Consider the following 22,035-nt stretch of genomic DNA (forward strand, 5'->3'; position numbering starts at 1 on the left):
AGTGAAGTTATACTACAGTGACACATTTTTCATTGCACTTAAAATGACAAAGTTTTTTTCTCTTTGAAAATACAATTAAATTAATTTATACTAGTTGTGAAATTTTGTATAGACATTTACAATATGGTTAAGTGTGTTTATTAGTATGTTATTGTGTACATATTTGTTTAGTTTAGTTGTTGAAGTGATAACTGAAAAAATTTTTTCTACATAATTAGCCAGTTTCAAATGCTACGAGAATATTGCAGAAAAATTCAGAATATTATGGCCTTAATGAAAATATTTTTAGGTGAATTGAGTTAAAACCGGAATAAGACTGAAATGAAATTTAATTCATGAAATAAAACATAATTGAACCCTTGTTTTATTGACATCATTGAAATTTAGTTTTTCAACATACAAAATCAATTTAGTTTATAGAAAAATGTGTGGTCAAAGTGTTTTGGAAAATTTAAGTATATACATACTAAAATTAATTGATTATATATTTTTATTAGTTCCATAATTGTCTAATTTTGGTGCATACTTTAAAAAACTATATCATATTACATATTGACTATAGCACAATGTTCCTTGACTAACTTTTTTTTTTTTTAATTAAAATCCATTACACCAAAATCTTCTATTTTAACAACCAAGTTCAGCTGAAAAAATATAATTATGAAATTTGTCTTCATAAATATGAGACATGTACCATAAATTTGTACTTGTAAACTTTAAATCCTGACAAATTTTTATTACACATTTTACTTTTATGATTTAATTTTTCAGGATGAGTTCAAAAAAGAAGGTGTGTTTGATAAACAAAAGCCCCTCCCACAAGTCAGCGTGGTGAACACCAAACAAAGGTTGCATACTCTGGAGAATTATGCTCGACAGAATTTCAGGTATGTAAAAAAAAAACCCTCACTATTTTTTTTTCGAAGTTTTCTAGGTTTTTTTTTTGGAGAATATTTTTCATAGATTAGGCCATGGTAAGTTTTTCCTTCATAGTTGTTCGGCTGTATTTTACATACTTGATAACTTTCCTATTTATTTTCTTAACATTCAAAGTAGAACTTACAAACAAAAAATTCATAGTTCTAAAATGGCAGGGAATAACCACCTTTAAGAGCTCAAGCTTCTAGAAACAATAACCTACCATCTTATCTTGATACTTATATAGTTTCATTAGGTTACACAGAGTTACCAAATGTATTCCAATGCTCTCATTCAATCTTTTTTCTGAAGACTCAGCCCTGTTATCACATTACATACAGATTGTATTTTTTCTACATTTTTTAAAATCTTATATAAAAGCATAAATAAGAGATTTTAACAGTATTTGGTATATGTATACTTCTTGCTTCCAGCATCTCTCACCACGTGAAATGGCACAGTGGTAAAACACCGGACTTGCATGCTCAGGAGCATATCATCACTTAATCAACAAGTGACATATTTTTTTGAAAATTAGTTTTTTTGTTTATCCATGGAAATGTTTTATATTTAGCATCTTCTCACAGCATTATTGAGCATTTCCTACTGATTAAATATGTTGATATAAAACAAAAACAACATTTAGTGTTATGTTGGCAGTTGGCAAGGTCCTGAAAAATTTGCTTTTTGTCTCTGTTGTTTCTAAAGCGACAATATGCAGACTTTCATTTTGGGTTTGGGTTTGGGGGGGGGGGGGGGGGGGTTGGTGAATAACCACTTTGCCTGCTGTTTGCTTTCAAATTCTTTCTTTGGATTTTTAGAAATGATGTTTTTTTTATTTGGGCAGGGGGGAGGGATGATATATCCCCCATCATCTTCCCCCCTGCACATATGCCCCTGCGCATGCTGTAGGTACCAGTTTTGAATCCCATTCCGGCCATCCGGATTTCTGTTTCCCAAGTATTTCTCGAAATTACTCAAGACAAATGCTGGGATGGTTCCTAATCACAGGCCACGGCCGAATCGTTCTCCAGCATTTCTCTGTAATGACCTCGTTGTCGACGAGATGCGAAGCCCATCAATTTGCCATCTCTCCCAGATCGAACCAAAAGACCTCGGCGTCGAGGCCGCAGACGTTGACCTCGGCCCGGCGCCTGTCCGCGGAAGAGCTGTGGAAGCACTCCCGGGAGCCGCTGAAGCTGCCGTTGCTCAGCAAGCTGCTGGCGCACGAGGAGCTGGCACAGGAGGCGTGTCGGGCGTTCACGGCCGTGCTCAAGTACATGGGCGACCTGCCGACCAGGCAGGGCCGCGGCGGCGTCGAGCACACCGACCTCATCTTCAGGGGACCCCTGAGGAACGTGAGTGCTGTTACCACCATCGAAACACTGTTCACTGTTTGCTTTCAGTGATGGATTACTGTATATATTTTGAGGAAATCTGGGTGAGGTCCTTCCTGAAATGGACGGTCTCTGGCTAAAAGGAAATATGTAAATTTTTTTTTATATTTGAAAAACACAACTAATTAATTTATTTACTTACGTATGTAATATTCAAAGCTTAATATAATACTATTAGTGCAATATTGACACTGATGCAATTTGTTAAAACAAAATTACGAATTCTTATTCAAGATTTTTTTATTCCTACCTTTTTGAGTAAGATAAAATAAAAATTTTAAAAATGTGACTTGTTACCTTTTAGCAAGAGACCATCCAAATTATTCTGTTACTGTATTATTATTTTTCCTTTGTGCTGAACCCAGATTGGGGATATAAACAAACAGTACATATTTAATTATGATTTACATACATTTGCTGTTGAAATAAATAGCAACTTGAGTAGCTTACATACTTTTGAATAACATCACTGATATGATATTTAGATTAATAAGCAATTATAATAGTTTAGACCCAATAGCAACAAGCTTAACCAATTAGTAAATTATTTTAGTAGCACTTGCAGCCAATTCAATTAACTGTTTATTCTTAATCCACTAATTTTCTGTATTTTTGAATTTATTAATATTTTTTTGTTTATTAATTTTTTTTGTGTCTTTGTCTGTGGTGTCTCTTGTGTATTGTGTTTTTTTTTTTTTTTTGTACCGTGCACACCCCTGTAATCTCTTCTCAGAGTGTTGGTGTGCATGTCACAATTTATAAATAAATAAATAAATCACTATCAGTTTTGAGCTTCTTGGCATCTTTCGAGGGTGCAACCCTGCTTGTAAATCTCGTGTTGAAATGCTCGTGTCATCGCAGATAGTGAGCGTGTGCCTGCTGCATGTGTCCTAGGACATGCTCCGTGACGAGACCTACTGTCAGATCATGCGGCAGCTGACGGACAACAGGAACAAGCTGAGTGAGGAGAGAGGTTGGGAGCTGATGTGGATGGCTAGTGGGTTGTTTGCACCCAGCCAGAACCTGTTGAAGGTACCGGCATGTGTGCTGTGTAAATGGCGACCATTGTTGCCATATTCATACTGCACAGAATGTAAACATTAAAAATATCATTTTGTACACCATCTTTAATTACAATAAGTTATAATTTTATTTGTTGATTTTTCTAAGAACATAAATTAGTGTCTATTTTTAGTATTATTACAGTTGCAAAAAATTCTATGTTTTACTATGTGTAGCAGTTAGTCACTATTAGTAACAAAGTATTCTATAAAATTATACATTTTGCTCAAAATAGCTATATTTTTCAATATTTAGTGAGATGAAAAAAAAATTGTTGACAAAAATAATTGAAACCAAGATGGCATTTTTCAATTATAACTCCTTAAAAATAAAAATTTAATATTATCACATGATGATTTTGATTAAATATAACAGGAAAATATATTTCTAAAGTTCTCATTCCAAGTTTTACAAAAATAAAAACAATGTTTCAGTGTGTCTAAAACTCTGTCTCTGTGGTGTATATCTGGTAACAGAGCACACTGAAATAAAGGTAGCGCTAATGGCAGAAATTGTGCATTGGAGAGAGAGAGTGAATATCCATTAAAATGCACACTGCAAACTATGGATGAAAGTGATATAGATGTTGATTGGCAACTCGCCTTTCAACATGGCGATTCACTGTAATCACTGCCACTAAAATTAAGTGTCCAGCAGTTAAGTACTTAAGTAAACCTTTAAATATTCTGTTCAAGCATGGGTGTTGTAGTAAGCACCATACTATAATACGAGGGAAAACAAAACAAAAAAAAAATTGTCATAAAAAAGTTTTTTTACAAAATTCCTTTAGTCACCTTCAAAGTATTCACCATTAGAAGCAATACATTTGTTAAGTCTTTTTTCCCACTTTTTGAAGCATTTCTGGAACTCTTCAACTTTGATATCCTCCAGAGCCCTTTGCAAAGCTGTTTTTACTACCTCCATATCATCAAAACGCTTTCCTTTTAGATTTTTCTTCATTCTCAGGAACAGGTAAAATTCACTCGAGGCTAGGTCTGGGGAATACAGAGGGTGGGGAACAACAGACCACCCCTGAGAGGCCAAAAGGCTGTTCACTCGTAAGGCAGTGTGTGCAGGGGCGTTGTCGTGATGAAGGAACCAGTCACCTGATCGCCAAAGTTCCAGACGTTTCCTCCGCACATCTTCAGGCAAGCTTCCGTTTCCTCCGCACATCTTCACGCAAGCTTCCAAATAAAAATTATGGTTAACAGTCTGGCCAATCTGGTGCACAATTCCACGAACATCAAAAAAGACAGTGATCATCGTCTTAACATTTGACGTCACTTGTCTTGCTTTTTTTAAGTTGGGGGAGTTGGGAGTTTTCCACTGGCTTGACGCTTACTTGGTTTCTGGGTCATACCCTTAACACCAACTCTCATCACCTGTAATGTTTAGATCACTTTCAATTTTTTTTTTTTCAAGTCCTAGCTCAAATTCAATTGAATGTTTTTTTTTATCCTGTTTGAGAAAGCAAGGAACAAATTTAGCGGCATCACGTCTCATATGCAAATCCTCAGTCAAAATCTGCTGACATGATCTCCAACTCACTCCTGTCCGTTCTGAAATTTCGTTGATCATGAATCGACGATCCTCATTGATATTTGGCGGATTTTTCAACGTTTTTATTGTTTCAAGATGTCTAAGGGCATCCTGAATGGTCTTCAACACTCATCTCACCACGTTTAAAGCACAAAAACTACTTGAAAACTTGTGTGGGGCTCATAGCATACTCGGTGAAAGCCTGTTGAAGCATTTGGTAAGCTTCTGTTGCCAATTTTTCTCAAGTACAGTAGAATCCCGCTGATGCGACCCCCCTCTGATGCGTTCATTCCGTTTATACGACAATTTGAGTAAAATCGGCTGAAAAACAAGTCTGTTACACTTTGTTGTGAAGCTAGGTGGAAGTGGGAGATCGATGTAACTTCAACAGGTTAAGTGGGAACCAATGGTGTACCATTCCAGTATGATACAACAGCAGTTGTGAAAATGTTGTTATATTAGAAAAAAAATGAAAGTAGAAAAAAAATATATTTTATTCATTAAACAAAAATGATAATATATTAAGGTACAAATAGATATAACAAATGTGCAGACAACACCCATTAATCGTTATGGTTTTTACAAACATGAGTATAAAACAGATGCTTGAAAAGAGAGCATCATTAACAATTTGCGCAATGAAAATGCGCCTGACGTAACACGTATTTAAGTACTGCGCATAAGGAAAATTCTCTTAATTAATGTACATTTAAAAGACCTTAGCAAGCAGACAAAAGTCATATAAAAGTCTCACGCAGAGCAAATTCGTTATCAAGCAATTAAGTATAAATATTAAGGCTTTAAATTATGCATTAAGTTTACACGCAACATAAGTTTTCATGGCAAATTTAAATGGGAATCGCGAACCCCAGCTAAAAGACATTAAAACAAAAATATTACGACAGGGAGGAAGCCCAATGCGCAAAACAAATAATCAAGCAAACACTCATGTAAATTAAGGTCGGTGATAAATGGAACATCCAACAAAATTAGGTACAAGACCCATCTAGACCACTCAATCAAGAGCAGAAGGCTCGTAAGAAAGAAGTTAAACTTGAGCAAATGCACGCGGAAATTACAAGGCAGAGATCCATAGTGGATTTAAAGCGAAGCTTCTAACATAACTAATCAGCCATGAGCATGAGTAGCGCGGCCTCCTCCCAGCGGACTGCCTACGAGCGAGAGTGACTGAAGACAGTGCCGGCCTAAGCAAACTCGCGGCCTTATATACAGGCGAACTGTCTTTCGAGAACAATAGAGAAAAGCGGCGGAGGGGAAGGTTCGAGAAACGAGGAGAAGGGAAGACGGGAAGCCTCGGGAAAGGAGGGGAAGTGCGGAGGGGAAGGCTGGGGCAAGGTGGAGAGGGGGAAAGGATGGAGGGGAAGGGAGCGCTCTGCTAGCCCGGGAGGCGGCAACTGCTACAGTTGGGCGCTATGTGTTCACGTTTATCTTGTACGAGCGCTGTACTGTAAGCAGGCAGGCATACAAAAGACGGCTAAAAATAGATACCACCCCTCTAGATTGTCCACGCTAGCCAATAATGGTAAACAGCGTGCATCATCTGATAGCATCTACGCGCGCGTCTATTGCCGTCTCGGTCCCGTGCCTTTGTCTTGCGACTGGTTAGTGTGATCTTACCAGCTGCATCTCAGGTGTCACTGCCCACACAAAGCTGTGTTCACTGTGTTAACGACATCGCCAGGTGTTTGGTTCTCGGCTATTTTTCTATAACATCGCTGACTTCGCACATGCGCAGATAAACAAAAAAAAAATGCGCGGAATTATGCTATACACCTCGGACTCGCATATCCCAAACAATGGGTTCCGATAAATACTTGCGCTAAGTGAATTCGCGTCACGCGAGTTCGGCTATGCTAGCCGGCTTGTGTTTATTTTCGTTCAAAATGTGGCGAAGGAACTTGTGTGGATCAGGTAGAAAACATTCGGCTAAAAACAAAAGATATAAGAACAATGCTACCCTGAAATGCTGTGACATGTTTTTGGAGTAGATAATCACAGCGACAGACGGACAGGATGCGCTCCCGCCCTTGCCGTCAGCGATGTTTATTTTGACAGCTCAAGCAATTATCTTTTCCACGACCCTTCACAGCGTAAAAAAAAAGAAAAAAAAAACACGTTTGAATGCAGTGGAAAAGTAACTATGCAGTAAAATAAATATATTTACGGCCCTGCTAAATTTTTCTATTTAATAAAATTCAAGGTGTTAGTGATTTTTCAGCAGAAACTGTTGTGTGACTAATAAACAAATTGTATCATAATAACTTATAAAGTATTTATTAACGGCGAAGGACAGTCGTATAAGCCCATAAAAATATTTATTTTACCGAGAATGGACTATACAACCTGGCTTTTGTCGTACGCAGTGTGGGAGGGGAGGAGGATGCTGACAGTTTCTCACGCAGAAAGTTGAAAAGGGAGGGAATGTGTTGAAATGTTAGTTGGAAAAAAAAGGGGGGAGGGGGGTGTTTTTACATGGTTTGTGGCTCTGGGAGGGTTTAACTTTGAAGAATTAGCAGGGAATGGAGAGGTAAGCGTACGTCTGACGTCAAGCCGCCGCTACCGCCAGCCTGGCCGGACGAGTTTCTTACGCTCTCGCAGAAGCTGCCACAGTGCGGGTAAGATAACATGACAGCTGAGACGGCTTTTCGTGCGATAGTCGACGCGTCGAGCTCGGCTAGACACTGCCAGAGCGGTATTCACGTGTATGTATCCGACGATGCGGTGACACCCCAAATTCTCTATTGCGACCATTCCGTTTATAAGTCCGTTTTTCCGGAAACCGTGAGGGGTCGCATCAGCGGGATTCTACTGTAGGGAACAAAATTTCAAACACACTCTTTTTTTCTTTTAAATCTACTATAATAACTTTGCAGGCGGAACAAAAGAACAGTAAGTAAAAAAAAATTATACAATCAAATTTTAACCTACAAACTGACACCATCTGGGCAACTGTTTGGTGAAGGTATCTAGTAACCCCAACTAGCAAGAGAACTCTCTTCTACGTCTACGAATGGCAGCGCGCTCTCAGTTTGATTTTTTTTAAGGTCCTCCCTCGTATAATTCTTGTGCATTTGTGTTTTCTGGATGTAAAGGCTGTACATACCCTGACGTAGTGATTTAAATTTGTCTTAGGTAAAACATGCACCCCTTTATTTCTATTCAATTCAGTTCAGTTAATTTAAACTCATCAAGCATATAATTCAATATTTTGTATGAATTCCCTCTTTCAGCATTTAATGTAAATTTAAGTTTTCTGTACAGAATGTTTTGGCTAAACTAATTTTTTTGTTTTTTGTTTCTCAGTCCTTGAGGAGACCGGGGATACATAATATGAAAAACAATTATTGCAAAACATTTTGACGTTTACCGTGTTACAGTTTATATGGCGACGTGAAGGAATTACGCTGTGTTTAGTTGGATTGCGGTATGATCGTGGATAACATGCTCTTATGGGAGTGTCACCTACGTTTTGCAGGAGCTGACGATGTTTCTGAACACACGCACGAACCCGCTATCGAAGCTCTCGGTGGAGCGGCTGCAGAGAACTCTGAGGAGCGGCCAGCGCAAGCAGCCCCCGCACCAGGTCGAGCTGGAAGCCATCCAGCACCGGATCAAGCACATCTACCACAAGATATACTTCCCCAACGACACGGACGAGGTGAGTCACTCTGTCCCAGCAAACTCACAGTGTGTCAGCACTGACGAAGCACCGTGGCAAGACGATGGGCTTACATGCCGGACCAACCATGATTTTGGTTTTCCATGGTTTCCCAAAATACTCCTGAAAAATGGTGAGCCGATTCTCTACCCAAGATCGTTGAGTTGCATCTATTGTGCGTCAATTGACTTGGTTGATGAGACCTATCATCCTACAGAAATTATTTTAAAAAAATTACACATGGCCACCATGCACGTTTAAAGTGAGGTATTAGAATGAGTAAGAATTCCCACAAACGGAACTCCCGATATCCGGAACTAATTTTCCAAAAATAATTAAAACATTACAAAACATCTACAAAACATTTCCGCACTGGAACAAGGTTTTTTTGCATTTGCCTGACTGTACATGTCTTGTAGGCGCGCGTGCGCGCACGTCTGTCAGAGAGCTAATTATAGCCAGTCTTTCCCGCGCATTGCATAAATACACCGCTGGTTTTCGCGTCGGACGTGAATTACTATAAAGATGTTTATGCTATAAGTAGTTTTATTGTTTCACTATGTCAAGTAAACGGAAAATTCCGGCCGGCCCGAGAATATACTCAGACTCCCACTACACACGCTGACACACATGATAGCCAGTAACATTTACTTCCAATGTGTGATGCTTTCAGTTTGTAGACAATAATTTAGTGTACAAATATGTATTAGGTATGTACATATTTATACGTTAATATATGGTTAAACAGTCTACATTTACCTGTATTTCTCTATCTCTGTGTTTTTAAACGAGATGCTTGGAATGTTATTCTTGTGTATGTGAAATGTAAACTGTGCGTGGCAGTGACTATACACTCTCCAGGAAGTGTGAATCACTAGCACGTCAACACAGAAGTAACACAACACTGCAGCTGTAGTCCTACTACCTCCCCCAAACCCTCATCATCCTCTTCGCTCACGCACGCACCCACCCACAGAGATAAGAAACACGTGCCTGCCAGCTTGCTTGAATGAAGGTCATTCAACTGGCCCGGGAGGCCGGCCCTACCGCAACTCCCCTTACCCGGAATTTTCCCATAACCAGAATAGACCTCCCCCCAATGATTCCGGTTGAGGGGTGCTCTACTGTACAGATGTATATGAATGCACAATCATGCAAGTGTCCTATAAAGCAAATAAGCCACAGAGCACCCTACTCCTGATTGTTACACTTTACATTGCTCTCTGAGAGTTGCATTTTCGTTACTCTCTGATGACCTCAACTTACCCTACCAGCTGTGAATAAGTTTTGCATATAAAAAGTTGGCATAATCTTCAGCTCAATCAGTGCTGTAACCATTCTGTGTCAAATGAAGCCTTTTATGATATTGTAGTGTGCAAATGCCACCTATACATCAACAACTAAAACAGCATTGACAAGGCGTACTAAGCTAAACTTTTCACGGGGTACAGCGGTTGTGTACAGGTTGATGACATTGTATTGACCAGAAAAAAGTGCGTATATGCTACAACATTCATCAACCGCCCACCTTGATGTGTTGGTAGTAGTGAATTAATCTGCTTCTGGGTGGAAGGGAAGTTTAAGTGCATCTGGCTTCTGTTTCTTAGAAAATGACTATTATTGGTGTCAGAGGGAACGAAAGATATCACACTTTTACAAATTATCATCATATCATGCTGGAGTAGTGATAAATTTTAAACACACACATTCATGTGAGTGTGCTCACTTGTGTAAATTTACATAAAGCATGCATACGTGCACAAGAGTGTGTGAAAGGAAGAGATGGAGATAACTGTTCACCAACCCACAAAAATTTGCTTTAGAGAAATATTAAAGTTTTGCTAAAGCCTTATAAATGGCTCTGCATGGCAAATTCCATTGTTAAAATATTGGCCCTTTTCAACGTGAGAATGTCTTCAGTCATTGTAAAAATAGAAATTTCAATTCTAAAATTGTGTCCATATATATATATATATATATATATATATATATATATATATATATATATATATATATTCCTAAAGCCTTGGTTGAACAATAGCCATTCTTTAGGAAGGTTATGCAGCCTGAACACCTGGAAAGAAGTTCAGGAATTGTCCCACTACAAATTGCTACAAACTCTTAATAACCAGTAGTTTTTTATGAGAATGTGCCCTTTATTATCTGACAAGATTATGTATTTTATTTTTCAATAAGTTTCAATAAGGAAGTCTATAATAGTTTGATCAATTATTCAGTATGTAGTTCTGAAATACGTACAAGGAAAATTTATGGTTGAGTTGTATTATGTGAGCTTATATCCTCTATGGTACGCGAGAATGGGCCGAGTGCCATGTTGATAGAAGGCCGCTGGTGTGGTTGCTCAGTCGTACACCACGCAGGACTTGGAGGGGCGCGGAACGCTCCGTGGCTCTCCAGGACAGTGGTCCATGGTACTAAATGGTGCTGGGGCCGATGTTGGACCAATGTAGGGCTGAGACAAGCAACTGGATGCAGACCTTGTTAACACCTTGGCCTAGTCTACATTAACCTATTCCATGGAAACTCCACAATTAAATTTATTACCTAATTTATTTAACATTTAATCTTTTGCTCTGGAAAGACTTATCTGGAGATGGCTCATAAACAAACAAACTTTACTAAATAAATCCAAGTGAAAGGTATGTATTATATTGCAATTAAGTGATTTACCCAAGGTATTGCAAATATGGTAACTAGATTATCTTAGAACATTGTTGTAGTTTGCATTAATTTTTTGTGCTTTTAACCCAGCAAACATTTGCATTCTTGCCTGAATTTTGTTACTGAGGCCTTAGTTTGTGATAGTATTTCATGAGATTTTGTGCGTACTCTGCAGGCTTACGAGGTAAACTCGTCCACAAGAGCCAGAGATCTTTGCACTGACATCGTAGAGCACTTGAACCTGAGGTCAGGTGAAGGCTTCTGTTTGTTCATCAAGATACTCGACAAGATTTTCTCGGTGCCTCACAAAGAATTCTTCTTCGACTACGTGAGGGAGCTCTCTGAATGGGTGAAGAAAACTCGGCCAGGAAGGAGTGGTACATTTCACTAATCCATTATTTCTTTTTGCTTTACATTTTTGCTAACATATTATGGCTTTAATTCTTTTTAATTCACTTTTTGAAATGGGCAGATGGTCTTGAAACAGAAATGTAATACGTTTATATGTTGTATGTAAATTTTTTGTTTGTGTTTATATTTATTTATTTATTTAAACATGGCTATCAACAGTTAAGGCTACTTAACTTTTTATTGATATGAACCTTTTGCTCATACCATTATACAATGCCTTCGCATCAACTGATATTGATGAGTTTGAAAATGTAGTTCTCATACTGCCACAGGAGAGCATGCATTTATACTGTTTAGCAACATGCAGTTGAATGGAGAGAAATTAAAAATTTTAATTTTACGTAAAGTCAAATAAGAAAAAAATATTGTTAATAATTTTCTTACAAGTTAAAACAGCAATAAATACAATAACTAATATTCTAATAAGAAAATAAAGTATGCTTTTAGATGTGAATGTAATATAATATACATTGCCTATGGTGTCAAAACAAAATTTTAGTTATTTCGTGATTAACAAACTTCATAATATTTTGTCAGACAAACCTGTGTAAGATAAGACGTGTTTCCAGCCGGGGGCACGGAATACCAGATCTTCTTCATGAAGAAGTTGTGGGTGAATGCAGCTCCGGGCCGAGACCGCAACGCAGATCTCACTTTCCATTTTCCACAAGAAGTCCCTAAGTATCTCAGAGGCAAGTCACTTGCACCTGGATGTGCTAATGCCTGAGAAGCAGCCTCTTGATTTGTCACTTGACGTTTCCATTTTTTTTTTTCCAGGCTACCATAAAGTTGCCAAAACAGAAGCTGTTAAACTAGCAGGTCTTCTGTTCAGGACTAAATTTGGTGACGTGAACGAGTCGCAGTCGATTGTTCCGTGAGTACCGTTAACTTGATCTGTCACTTATAAAAATTATTATGAAACATTTTTGTAGCATAGTAAAGCCAAAAATAAAATAGTGGATTTCAATTATGCTTCGGACAAGATTGTCTGTTCCCCCTCAGAAAAGAAAAAAAGCAATACGTATTTGGATTTTTTTCATTAACCATTGGTAGAGAAACTTTTATAGGAGGTTTTTTTAACCCCCGACACAGAAGGGTATTATAAGTTTAACATGTGTATCTGTGTATCTATCCTGGGCATCATAGCTCCCAAACAAACAAAACGATTTTGATTTAGTTTTTTTTTTTTTGTTTGAAACATGACTTGATCGACAGTGTTCTTAGCTATTATTCAAGAAAATCTATTCAGCCATTTGAAAATCATCAGCTCTTTTCAGGTTGATGAAGGGATGCGAGCAACTGCCACAGGTCTGATCAATTTAAAATTTGTTATTCTGTTACTTCAATGATATTGCAAGAACAAACATGCAACCTTGACTTGATGCAGTATGGTATGGATGGTGTAGTACGGTACAGACTACAAAAACAAAAAAACAAAAAAAACTATTTTAAAATACGATGATAGTGTTTAATACATTTTAATTACTTTTGTAGCTTCAAGTGAGAATTGCAAAGTTGGTTTATTTAAAATTTTTAATTTAAGTTTTTTTACTAAAGCTTTCTCCCCTTCGAAGATGACATCGTATTGGTTGTGAATATGACGTAGAGTAAACTCACGTCTGTTTGAAGGCGAAAAGATTAGAAGCTGTTGATAGTAATTCATTCCTGTTCAGTTCAGTTTGCACTTTACAGAAAAGGTGAGTGAATGAGTGAATTGTGGAGTCATTAAATACGATGCAACAGAAAGAGAATCCTATCATGTATGTGATGAATTATGACTAATAGATTGTCTGCGGAAAAAAGAGAGACTAAGGCAAGTGCTGTAAGTACAGGAATATTTTTCTCAGGTCTACTTTTTATGTGAAGTAAGATAAGTTGTGGTGATGTTCTAAACAAACAAGCAAAAAAAAAGTATGTGTGGAGTCTACTCGCAAAAAGTGAAACTTCTTGCTTATTAGGTATAAATAGAGATAATTTATTAGTATTATTTATTGAACATGAGATAATAACTGAGAACAGTAAGGATGCTGGTATCTCAAAAGAAGAAAAATAACTGTGGAGTAGACAAACACAAGCAGCGCTACATACCCATCCCCCCTCCCTCTTTGTCATCTTCCCATTGGACCGCTAGTGCATGCTTTGGTTTGGCGTCACTGCTGACGCACTCTCCTCCTCTACCTGTTCCCCCACCACGCACCTAACTGTTCACCTCATGTGATCAAAATTTTCATAATGCTCGAAAATTGTAGCCCGCTCAGCAAAGAAGTTTCACTTCAAAAACATTTGTTTGTGTAGCCATCTCTGCTTCTACTCTGTTTGTATTTTATCTACTGATCTTGACGTGTTATGTATCTACACTTGTTTCCTTCAAGTCTTGTCACTATTTGTTGCTACTAGTTCAGCCTCAAATGTCAAATAAATATAACAAGAGAAACTGAAGTATTTGTAGTAACTAAAAATTACAATAAAATTAAAATTGTAGATAGGTACCTAAGTACGTTTTCTTTCAACATTCTCAAGGAAGACTAACCATGTCAACTTCTCACCATTGTTGTGTGCTGTTTTGCTGGGCACTTACAAAACCCTTATAATTGGTTGACAGTTTTAATCTACTTATGTAAAAGGTTTGGTTTGAAGTGTTACTGTTGCTCAGCTTAGCTTTATTTGGTAGCATTGATTAAAAGTACTATTTTCCTTTGCAAATCATTTTACTTCTAGTGTAAAATTTTTGAAGTCCTAACTTCTCCATTACTCAATTACTTCAGTATATTTTTTGAGAATAATGAGATACAAATCAAGTAAACTTGAATCTTGTGATTTTTTTTCCAGACGCATATTGGAGGACCTGGTGCCTTCCAATCTTGTAAAATTGTACAGCATCAAGGACTGGACAAAGCACATCACAGCCAGCTACCAACAGCAGATAGGTACAGAATTTTTATTAATTAATATTAGTAATGGTGATAGATGATAGCAAACTGTGATATGGTGTTATTTTATATTTTAATATTTGGTAGCAATAGTGTGTATTAATGCTATATTAATTAAATTTTTTTTTCTTCAGTTGATTAGATGGTTGCAAATAGCAAAATTATTACAAATAAAGAAAAAAAAGTATATTTTCTTTCTGTCTCCTTCCAAACATATCAGCCTGTGAGTTATTCTGCAATTATCTTCTTTTTTTTGTATTTAAATTATCAGTCTATCTATTACTCTTTTTCACCAGATTCAATGGTAAAAAATTAAGTCTTGCATATCATTTCAACACAGTTCTGGTTATTGTACCATTTAATAAAATATACACATCTACATAAAGGTTTGTGTGTGTGCTATGGTTTGGTAATTTTGCAATCACTTCAAACTTTGTTATTTTATGATTTATTTTTTACCTACAATGAAAATGGTGTGTGCATCATTAGCTCTGGTTTTGTTGCAAAAAATCAATAAAATTTATTATGATGGCTTTTTATAAGTGTGCAAATTAATACAGGTAAAGTTGCATCTTCAGATTATTTAAGGTGAAGTAACTTAAGGTGATGTAGGTGAAGTGAAAATACATTTTGTAACTAAGAAATATAAAGCAACAGAACTGCCTTGAGAAACCTCTTGAATGTTTTTTTTTGTATACAAGAGGCAGGAGATATAATTATAACTGTAAATTAAAATTCAATTTGATCTCTTTACTTTTAGCAAGGCTGAAATAAATTTCTGCAGTATAACTACGTAGCCCTTCATAACATTTTTGGATTATCAGGATTATAATTGTATTGAATACTTGAACAAAATGCCTGTCTACTGCTACTGATTTTGTGAAATCCTAAATCAGGAACTCATAGGGTCTCTATCAGAAACAAATTTTTTACAAACAAATTTGTGTGATTTTAAAACTTTTTTCTACTAGGTATGACCTCAGATGAAGCGAAAATAGCTTTTCTCCAGCACATCTATGTATGGCCAACTTTTGGTTCTGCTTTCTTCGAAGTAAAGCAAACAACGGAGTTTGCGTTCCCAGAAATCATCACTATTGCAATAAACTTGAAGGGGATCAGCATCATTGATCCAGGCACAAAGGTAATTGTGTTTTAACATATACGTAGCATTAACGTTTTACAATATTCCTGTATGTAGTGTTCCCTACTAAACCATGTCAAAAACAGTTTTTGCTAAGTAAGCTTGAAATGCATTGATTGCATTCACTGTGCACAAGTTGGAATATGTAACGGCTAGTGTGTCTCATCCTTAGTTTGCAATGTGCAATGTAATGGACATTTACTCTCTGTTTCCAGTGCATGACATCTGCTTCCAGCACTGTTCTTGTTTCAGTGTGCTCTGTTGCCAGATAAACCCAAAGTGAACAAAAGTTTTACACACAACTTTATAATATAATGAAATTTTTTTTAATGTACTTAAAAAAAATGATTTTCTATAGGAAAATTTTAAATGAGATTTTTGGAAATACAATTTTTTTTTGTTGTATTTCATCAAGAGCATCACAAGATAATATTCAATTCTTACTTACAAGAAAACAGTGAAAGACGCTATCTTGGTGTCAACAATTTTTATCATCAAAACTTTTTATATAATTTAATATTAAAAAATTTGGCTCTGTTTGAACATAGCACATTGTTATTTGTTGGATTGGTAGCTATGTAATCAACAGACTTGTGTTTGTAGTGTGTTTCTTATGTTGTTCTATGGGATTGTTTTGTTTTGTTTTGATTTTGCTTTTGGCCTCTAATAACTTCCGGCTTTTTGTTTAGAAGTATGGCCGAACTGTGTATAGTGTCTTGTAATGTGAACGACAATAAAATCATTCAGCATCCGTAATTTACAACAAGTTATGGGCCCAGGATGCACCAGAATTCGTACATCGCCATGATGAAAGTTACTGTAAAAAGTGCGATGTTTTTTTTGGTGCTAACTGTACGGCAACCGCGTCGGTAAGTGTTTAAAGACTTAAAACGTGCACGAGTTGAGTCGGGATCGCCAGTATGGCAAGTTCAGTTTCGCTGCCGCCGATCGAGAAGCTCGAAGGCACGAGCAATTATAATACATGAAAATTTCTCCTGGAACTGCATTTAGCTCATGAAGATTTGTGGGATTGTGTCTTCAATAATGAAAGTGATCCAACAAAGGTTGACAAGAAAAGGGATCAAAAGGCTAGAGTGAGGATTTGTTTAATGGTTCAGTCACATTGTCTTATTCATGTGCGCTCATCAAAAACTGCATCAGAAGCTTGGGAAAGCCTGAAACGTGCCTATGAAGACAACGGTCTCACAAGGAGACTTGAATTACCGTGGTGGTTGTTTGGAGTGAGGTTAGAAGGGTATCGAAGCATGGTGGAGTATGTGACTGAGGTTATGTCACTTTCACAACAGTTAGCAGACATCAGCTCACCCATCGATGACAAATTTATCGAGGTTATCATGTTGAGCGGTTTGCTACCAGAGTATGACCATATGGTAATGGCTTTGGAAAGCTCTGGAGCTGAGATAACAAGTGAGTTCATCAAAACCAAACTTCTCCAAGAAGATGTCAAACATTCTGTTGGTAGTCGGCAGCACTCCAGCGACACAGCGCTCTTATCCAGTGATAAAAACAGTTCGGCCTTACGATCAGTGAATGGAACGCATGTCAACAAACCAAGCAGGAAGCCTGTGTTTAGATGCTATAATTGCAACGAACCAGGCCACATGGCACGTGATTGCTCCAAGAGGCGACCTGCAGATCAAACATCACGTGATTGGTCATTATTAATGGCACTGACTGCAAGCGGGGGCGAAGGAGATTGGTATATAGATTCAGATGCCAGTAACCACATGACAAATTGCAAGGAGTGGTTGGAAAACTATCAAATGATAGTTAACCAGGAGGTTACATGTGCTAATAAAGAGAAACTCTGTGGTCTTGGGATGGGTGACGTAAATGTGAGAATTGATAAGGAAGGTCTCAGAACTATCAAGGATGTGACGTACGTGCCAGATTTATCGACAAATCTGCTATCTGTCAGTGCAATGGTTAAGAGAGGCATGGTGGTCACATTTACTGATGCAGGCTGCAAAATCTACAAGGAAGATGACTGTAGGATTGAAGGAGAAGTAAGGGTCTCTGCATCTGAAGTAGGTGGGATCTACAAATTGAATGTGGCATCTAGCAAGGCAAACTTTGTGACTGAAAAACCAACACAAACATTGTGGCATAGAAGGTTAGGACACTTGAGTGAGCAGAACATGAAGCTGCTTCGTAGTGGTATGGCCACAGGTCTTAAATTCACAGATTCTGAAGTGGAACCTTGTGTTTTGTGTCTGAAGGGAAGGCAGTCTAGAAAACTGTTCAAGGCAAGTGGTGTAAGACGAGCCGTACACAAGCTCGAGCTTATACATTCAGACTTGTGTGGTCCGATGGAAGATGAATCTCTGAGCAGGGCACAATATCTGCTAACTTTCATTGATGATGCCACAAGAAAAACTTTTGGCTACTTCCTCAAATCGAAAGGTGAAGTACCCAATAAGTTCATGGAGTTCAAAGTCCTTGTAGAAAATCAGACAGGAATAAAAATCAAAACTCTGCGCTCTGACAATGGAAAGGAGTACGTCAATCATATATTGCAGGATTTCCTCTCATCAAATGGCATTCGACATCAACTGTCAGTAGAATATTCCCCACAACAAAACGGAGTGGCAGAGCGAGCCAATAGAACAATTGTTGAGAAAGCCCGTTCAATGTTGCAAGATTCTGGCTTGGGGAAGCAATATTGGGCTGAAGCGGTTAACACAGCCATTTACTTGAAGAACAGATAGCCAACCAAAGCAGTCAACAACATGACACCAGAAGAAGCGTAGACAGGTGAGAAGGTTGATCTGAGCCATGTTAAAGTGTTCGGATGCACAGCTTTTGTTCACGTCCCTAAACAACAACGGAAAAAGTGGGACCCAACGAGTAAGGCAATGATCTTTGTGGGCTACTGTGAGGACACGAAGGGGTATCGAATTATTGACCCAATGAAACCGAAAAGAGTATGCAAAGCTCGTGATGTGACATTTATTGAAAATGCAAACATGAGGTCTTGAATGGGGATGCTGGAACCTGAAGATGACAATATGGGAGAACACCATCAGGTCAGAGAAAAGTCTGCGCAGCCACAGCAGGACATAACTGAACAGCTGGAAGAAAACACATCTGACACACCAGAGCAACTGGAAGAAAGTCTCGCCAAAGATTTTCTTGGTTTTCTTCCACCAATCCCCCAGGAAACTGTCATTACTGTTCCTGTGGAAGTCGAGAGAAGATACCCAACAAGAGATAGACGTGCAAAGGAGTATCCTGATGTGGTGACGTATAACATAACCAGTGACATGAGTGAACTGCAATCTATGGTGCATGCACTTTCAGATGACATGAAGCATGAGTGGAAATCTGCAATGGAAAGGGAGTATGAATTTCTACTTGAAAATGATGCACGGATTCTAGTCGACCATCCTCAGAATAAGAAAGTGGTAAAAAACAAGTGGGTTTGCAAGATCAAACAAGCAAATTATGGTACAATTAGTCGCTACAAGGCTCGCCTCATTGCAAAAGGATTTACACAAAAGCAAGGCATAGATTATATGGAAACCTTTTCTCCTGTCATCAGAAATTCTACCATCAGATTGCTGTTGGCATTGGCTGTGGAAATGGACTGGGACATAGACCACCTTGATGTCACAACAGACTTCTTAAACTGTGACCTTGAAGAAGAAGTATTTATGGAACAGCCCGAAGGTTTTGTTGTCAAAGGCAGTGAATCAAAGGTATGTCTACTCAAAAAGGCAATCTATGTGTTAAAACAGTCATCCAGAGTCTGGAATAGGAAGCTACATTCTGCGCTTGAGGAGATAGGCTACAAGAGGTCTGAACATGAATCATGTGTGTACAGCAAGATTAGTGAACATGGAATTGTTATTGTTGCAGTGTACGTTGATGACTTCATAATCTTTTCAAATGATAAAATGGAAAAGGCCAAGGTGAAGAATGAAATCATGCGTAGATTTAAATCCAGTGACCTTGGGGAGGCCAGCCACTGCCTTGGAATGAAAATTCGACGGGACAGGAATAAGGGAGAGATTTACTTAGACCAGCATAAGTATATAGCTGAAGTTCTGGACAAGTTTGGGATGGTAAACTGTAAGCCCGTCAGCACCCCTTTGAATGTTAGCCATAAACTTAGCAAAGTAAGAGAAACCAACACAGCTCAGGATTTTTCTCATCTGCCATACCAGTCGCTGATAGGTTCACTCATGTACCTGGAAGTATGTACAAGGCAGTATGTACAAGGCCAGATATTGCTCATGCCATCAGTGTACTCAGTCAGTTTAACAGCAGATATAATGAAGAACACTGGAGAAATGCAAAGAGATTGCTAAGACACTTGAAGGTCACACTTAACTATTGTCTTGTGTTCAAGAAAACTGGGCAGAATGTTGAAGCCTACGTGGATGCAGATTGGGCAAATGATGAAGAGGATAGAAGGTCTTACACTGGTTTTGTATTCCAGTTGGGAGGAGCTGCAGTTTCCTGGGAATCAAAGAAACAACTCACTGTAGCATTATCCAGTACAGAAGCAGAGTACATGGCCATTGCAGAAGCAACTAAGGAGGCAATCTTCATCAAGGGGCTACTTGGTGAACTGCTGGGAAAGGAAATGAGCATTGTACTGCATAATGACAACCAGGGAGCACAAAAGCTAGCCTGCAATCCAATCTTTCACAACAGAACAAAACACATAGAGTGCGTCACCATTTCATTAGAGAGGCTGTCGAGAAGAAGATGATAACGCTGTCATATGTGTCCACTGTGAATATGGTTGCAGACATACTGATTAAAGGAATGCCTGGGGCCAAGCATAACATATGTGTAGAGGGTTTGGGTTTGAAGTCTGTAGATTAAGGGAGAGTGTTGGATTGGTAGCTATGTAATCAACAGACTTGTGTTTGTAGTGTGTTTCTTATGTTGTTCTATGGGATTGTTTTGTTTTGTTTTTGCTTTTGGCCTCTAATAACTTCCAGCTTTTCGTGTAGAAGTATGACCGAACTGTGTATAGTGTCTTGTAATGTGAACGACAATAAAATCGTCAGCATCCGTAATTTACAACTTTATCAATAGTGACCGACTGCTACAAATAGTTTCTCGTGTTAAAAATAACAGTTGATATTTAGAATTTATATGTTTTCTCTAAGAATGTGTACAACTGTAATAATACTGTCAAAACATACAGTTTTATGGTCTTAGAAAAATCAACAAATAAGTAGAATTAAAAATCAATTATTTATGGTATACAAAATAAGAATTTTTATGTTAACAATCTGGACACAGTGGGTGTCATTTTCTCTGTACCACAATCTAAGCGTGAGAGTCTAAAGTTTTAATTTCCCACCCCAATCAATTAGTCTAGCCTGCGTACAGACTGCAGAAGACTTGGCATCCAGTAGAATCCCGCCGATTCGACCCCCCTCTGATGCTTCCATTCCGTTTATACGACCGTTTTTTGAGAAACCGTGAAAAATTTGAGCAGAGAAAGTCGAAAATTTGAGAAAAATCGGCTGAAAAACAAGTCTGTTACACTTTGTTGGGCGCTATGTGTTCACGTTTATCTTGACGAGCGCTGTACTGCAAGCAGACAGGCATACAAAAGACGGCTAAAAATAGATACCACCCCTCTAGACTGTCCACGCTAGCCAATACCGGTAAACTACACGCATCACCTGATAGCATCTACGCGCGCGTCTATTGCCGTCCCGGTTCCGTGCCTTTGTCTTGCTACTGGTTAGTGTGATGTGATCTTACCAGCTGCATCTCAGGTGTCACTGACCACACAAAGCTGTGTTCACTGTGTTAACGACGTCGCCAGGTGTTTGGTTTTCGGCTATTTTTCTATAACATTGCTGACTTCGCACATGCGCAGATAAACAAAAAAAAATTGCGTGGATTTATGCTATACACCTCGGACTTGCATACCCCGAACAATGGGTTCCAATAAATACTCGCGCTAAGTGAACTTGCGTCACGCGAGTTCGGCTATGCTAGCCGGCTGGTGGTTATTTTCGTTCAAAACGTGGCGAAGGAACTTGTGTGGATCAGGTAGAAAACATTCAGCTATAAACGAAAGATATAAGAACAATGCTATCCTGAAATGCTATGACATGTTTTTGGAGTAGATAATCACAGCGACAGACCGACAGGATGCGCCCCGCCCTTGCCGTCAGCAATGTTTATTTTGACAGCTCAAGCAATTATCTTTTCCACGGCCCTTCACAACGTAAAAAAAGAAGAAAAAAAAACACGGAATGCAGACGGAAAAGTAACTATGCA

The 22,035-nt window shown here is 38.2% G+C and overlaps 1 protein-coding gene across 4 annotated transcripts in view; it reads left to right on the forward strand.

Moving 5' to 3' along the window:
- The window catches only part of LOC134542228 (myosin-VIIa-like), a 143,538-nt gene that overhangs the window by 119,701 nt on the left and 1,802 nt on the right, over window positions 1–22,035 (forward strand). For all 4 annotated transcript variants that reach the window (XM_063386318.1, XM_063386327.1, XM_063386336.1 and 1 more), the window contains 9 exons: window positions 772–887; window positions 2,018–2,276; window positions 3,210–3,347; window positions 8,413–8,595; window positions 11,453–11,654; window positions 12,258–12,380; window positions 12,466–12,562; window positions 14,518–14,615; window positions 15,590–15,759. In XM_063386318.1, coding sequence (XP_063242388.1) covers window positions 772–887; window positions 2,018–2,276; window positions 3,210–3,347; window positions 8,413–8,595; window positions 11,453–11,654; window positions 12,258–12,380; window positions 12,466–12,562; window positions 14,518–14,615; window positions 15,590–15,759 — 1,386 coding nt within the window. The remainder of the gene's footprint in view (window positions 1–771; window positions 888–2,017; window positions 2,277–3,209; window positions 3,348–8,412; window positions 8,596–11,452; window positions 11,655–12,257; window positions 12,381–12,465; window positions 12,563–14,517; window positions 14,616–15,589; window positions 15,760–22,035) is intronic.

This window comes from Bacillus rossius, chromosome 1, assembly GCF_032445375.1.
Source record: "Bacillus rossius redtenbacheri isolate Brsri chromosome 1, Brsri_v3, whole genome shotgun sequence".
NCBI lineage: Eukaryota > Metazoa > Arthropoda > Insecta > Phasmatodea > Bacillidae > Bacillus > Bacillus rossius.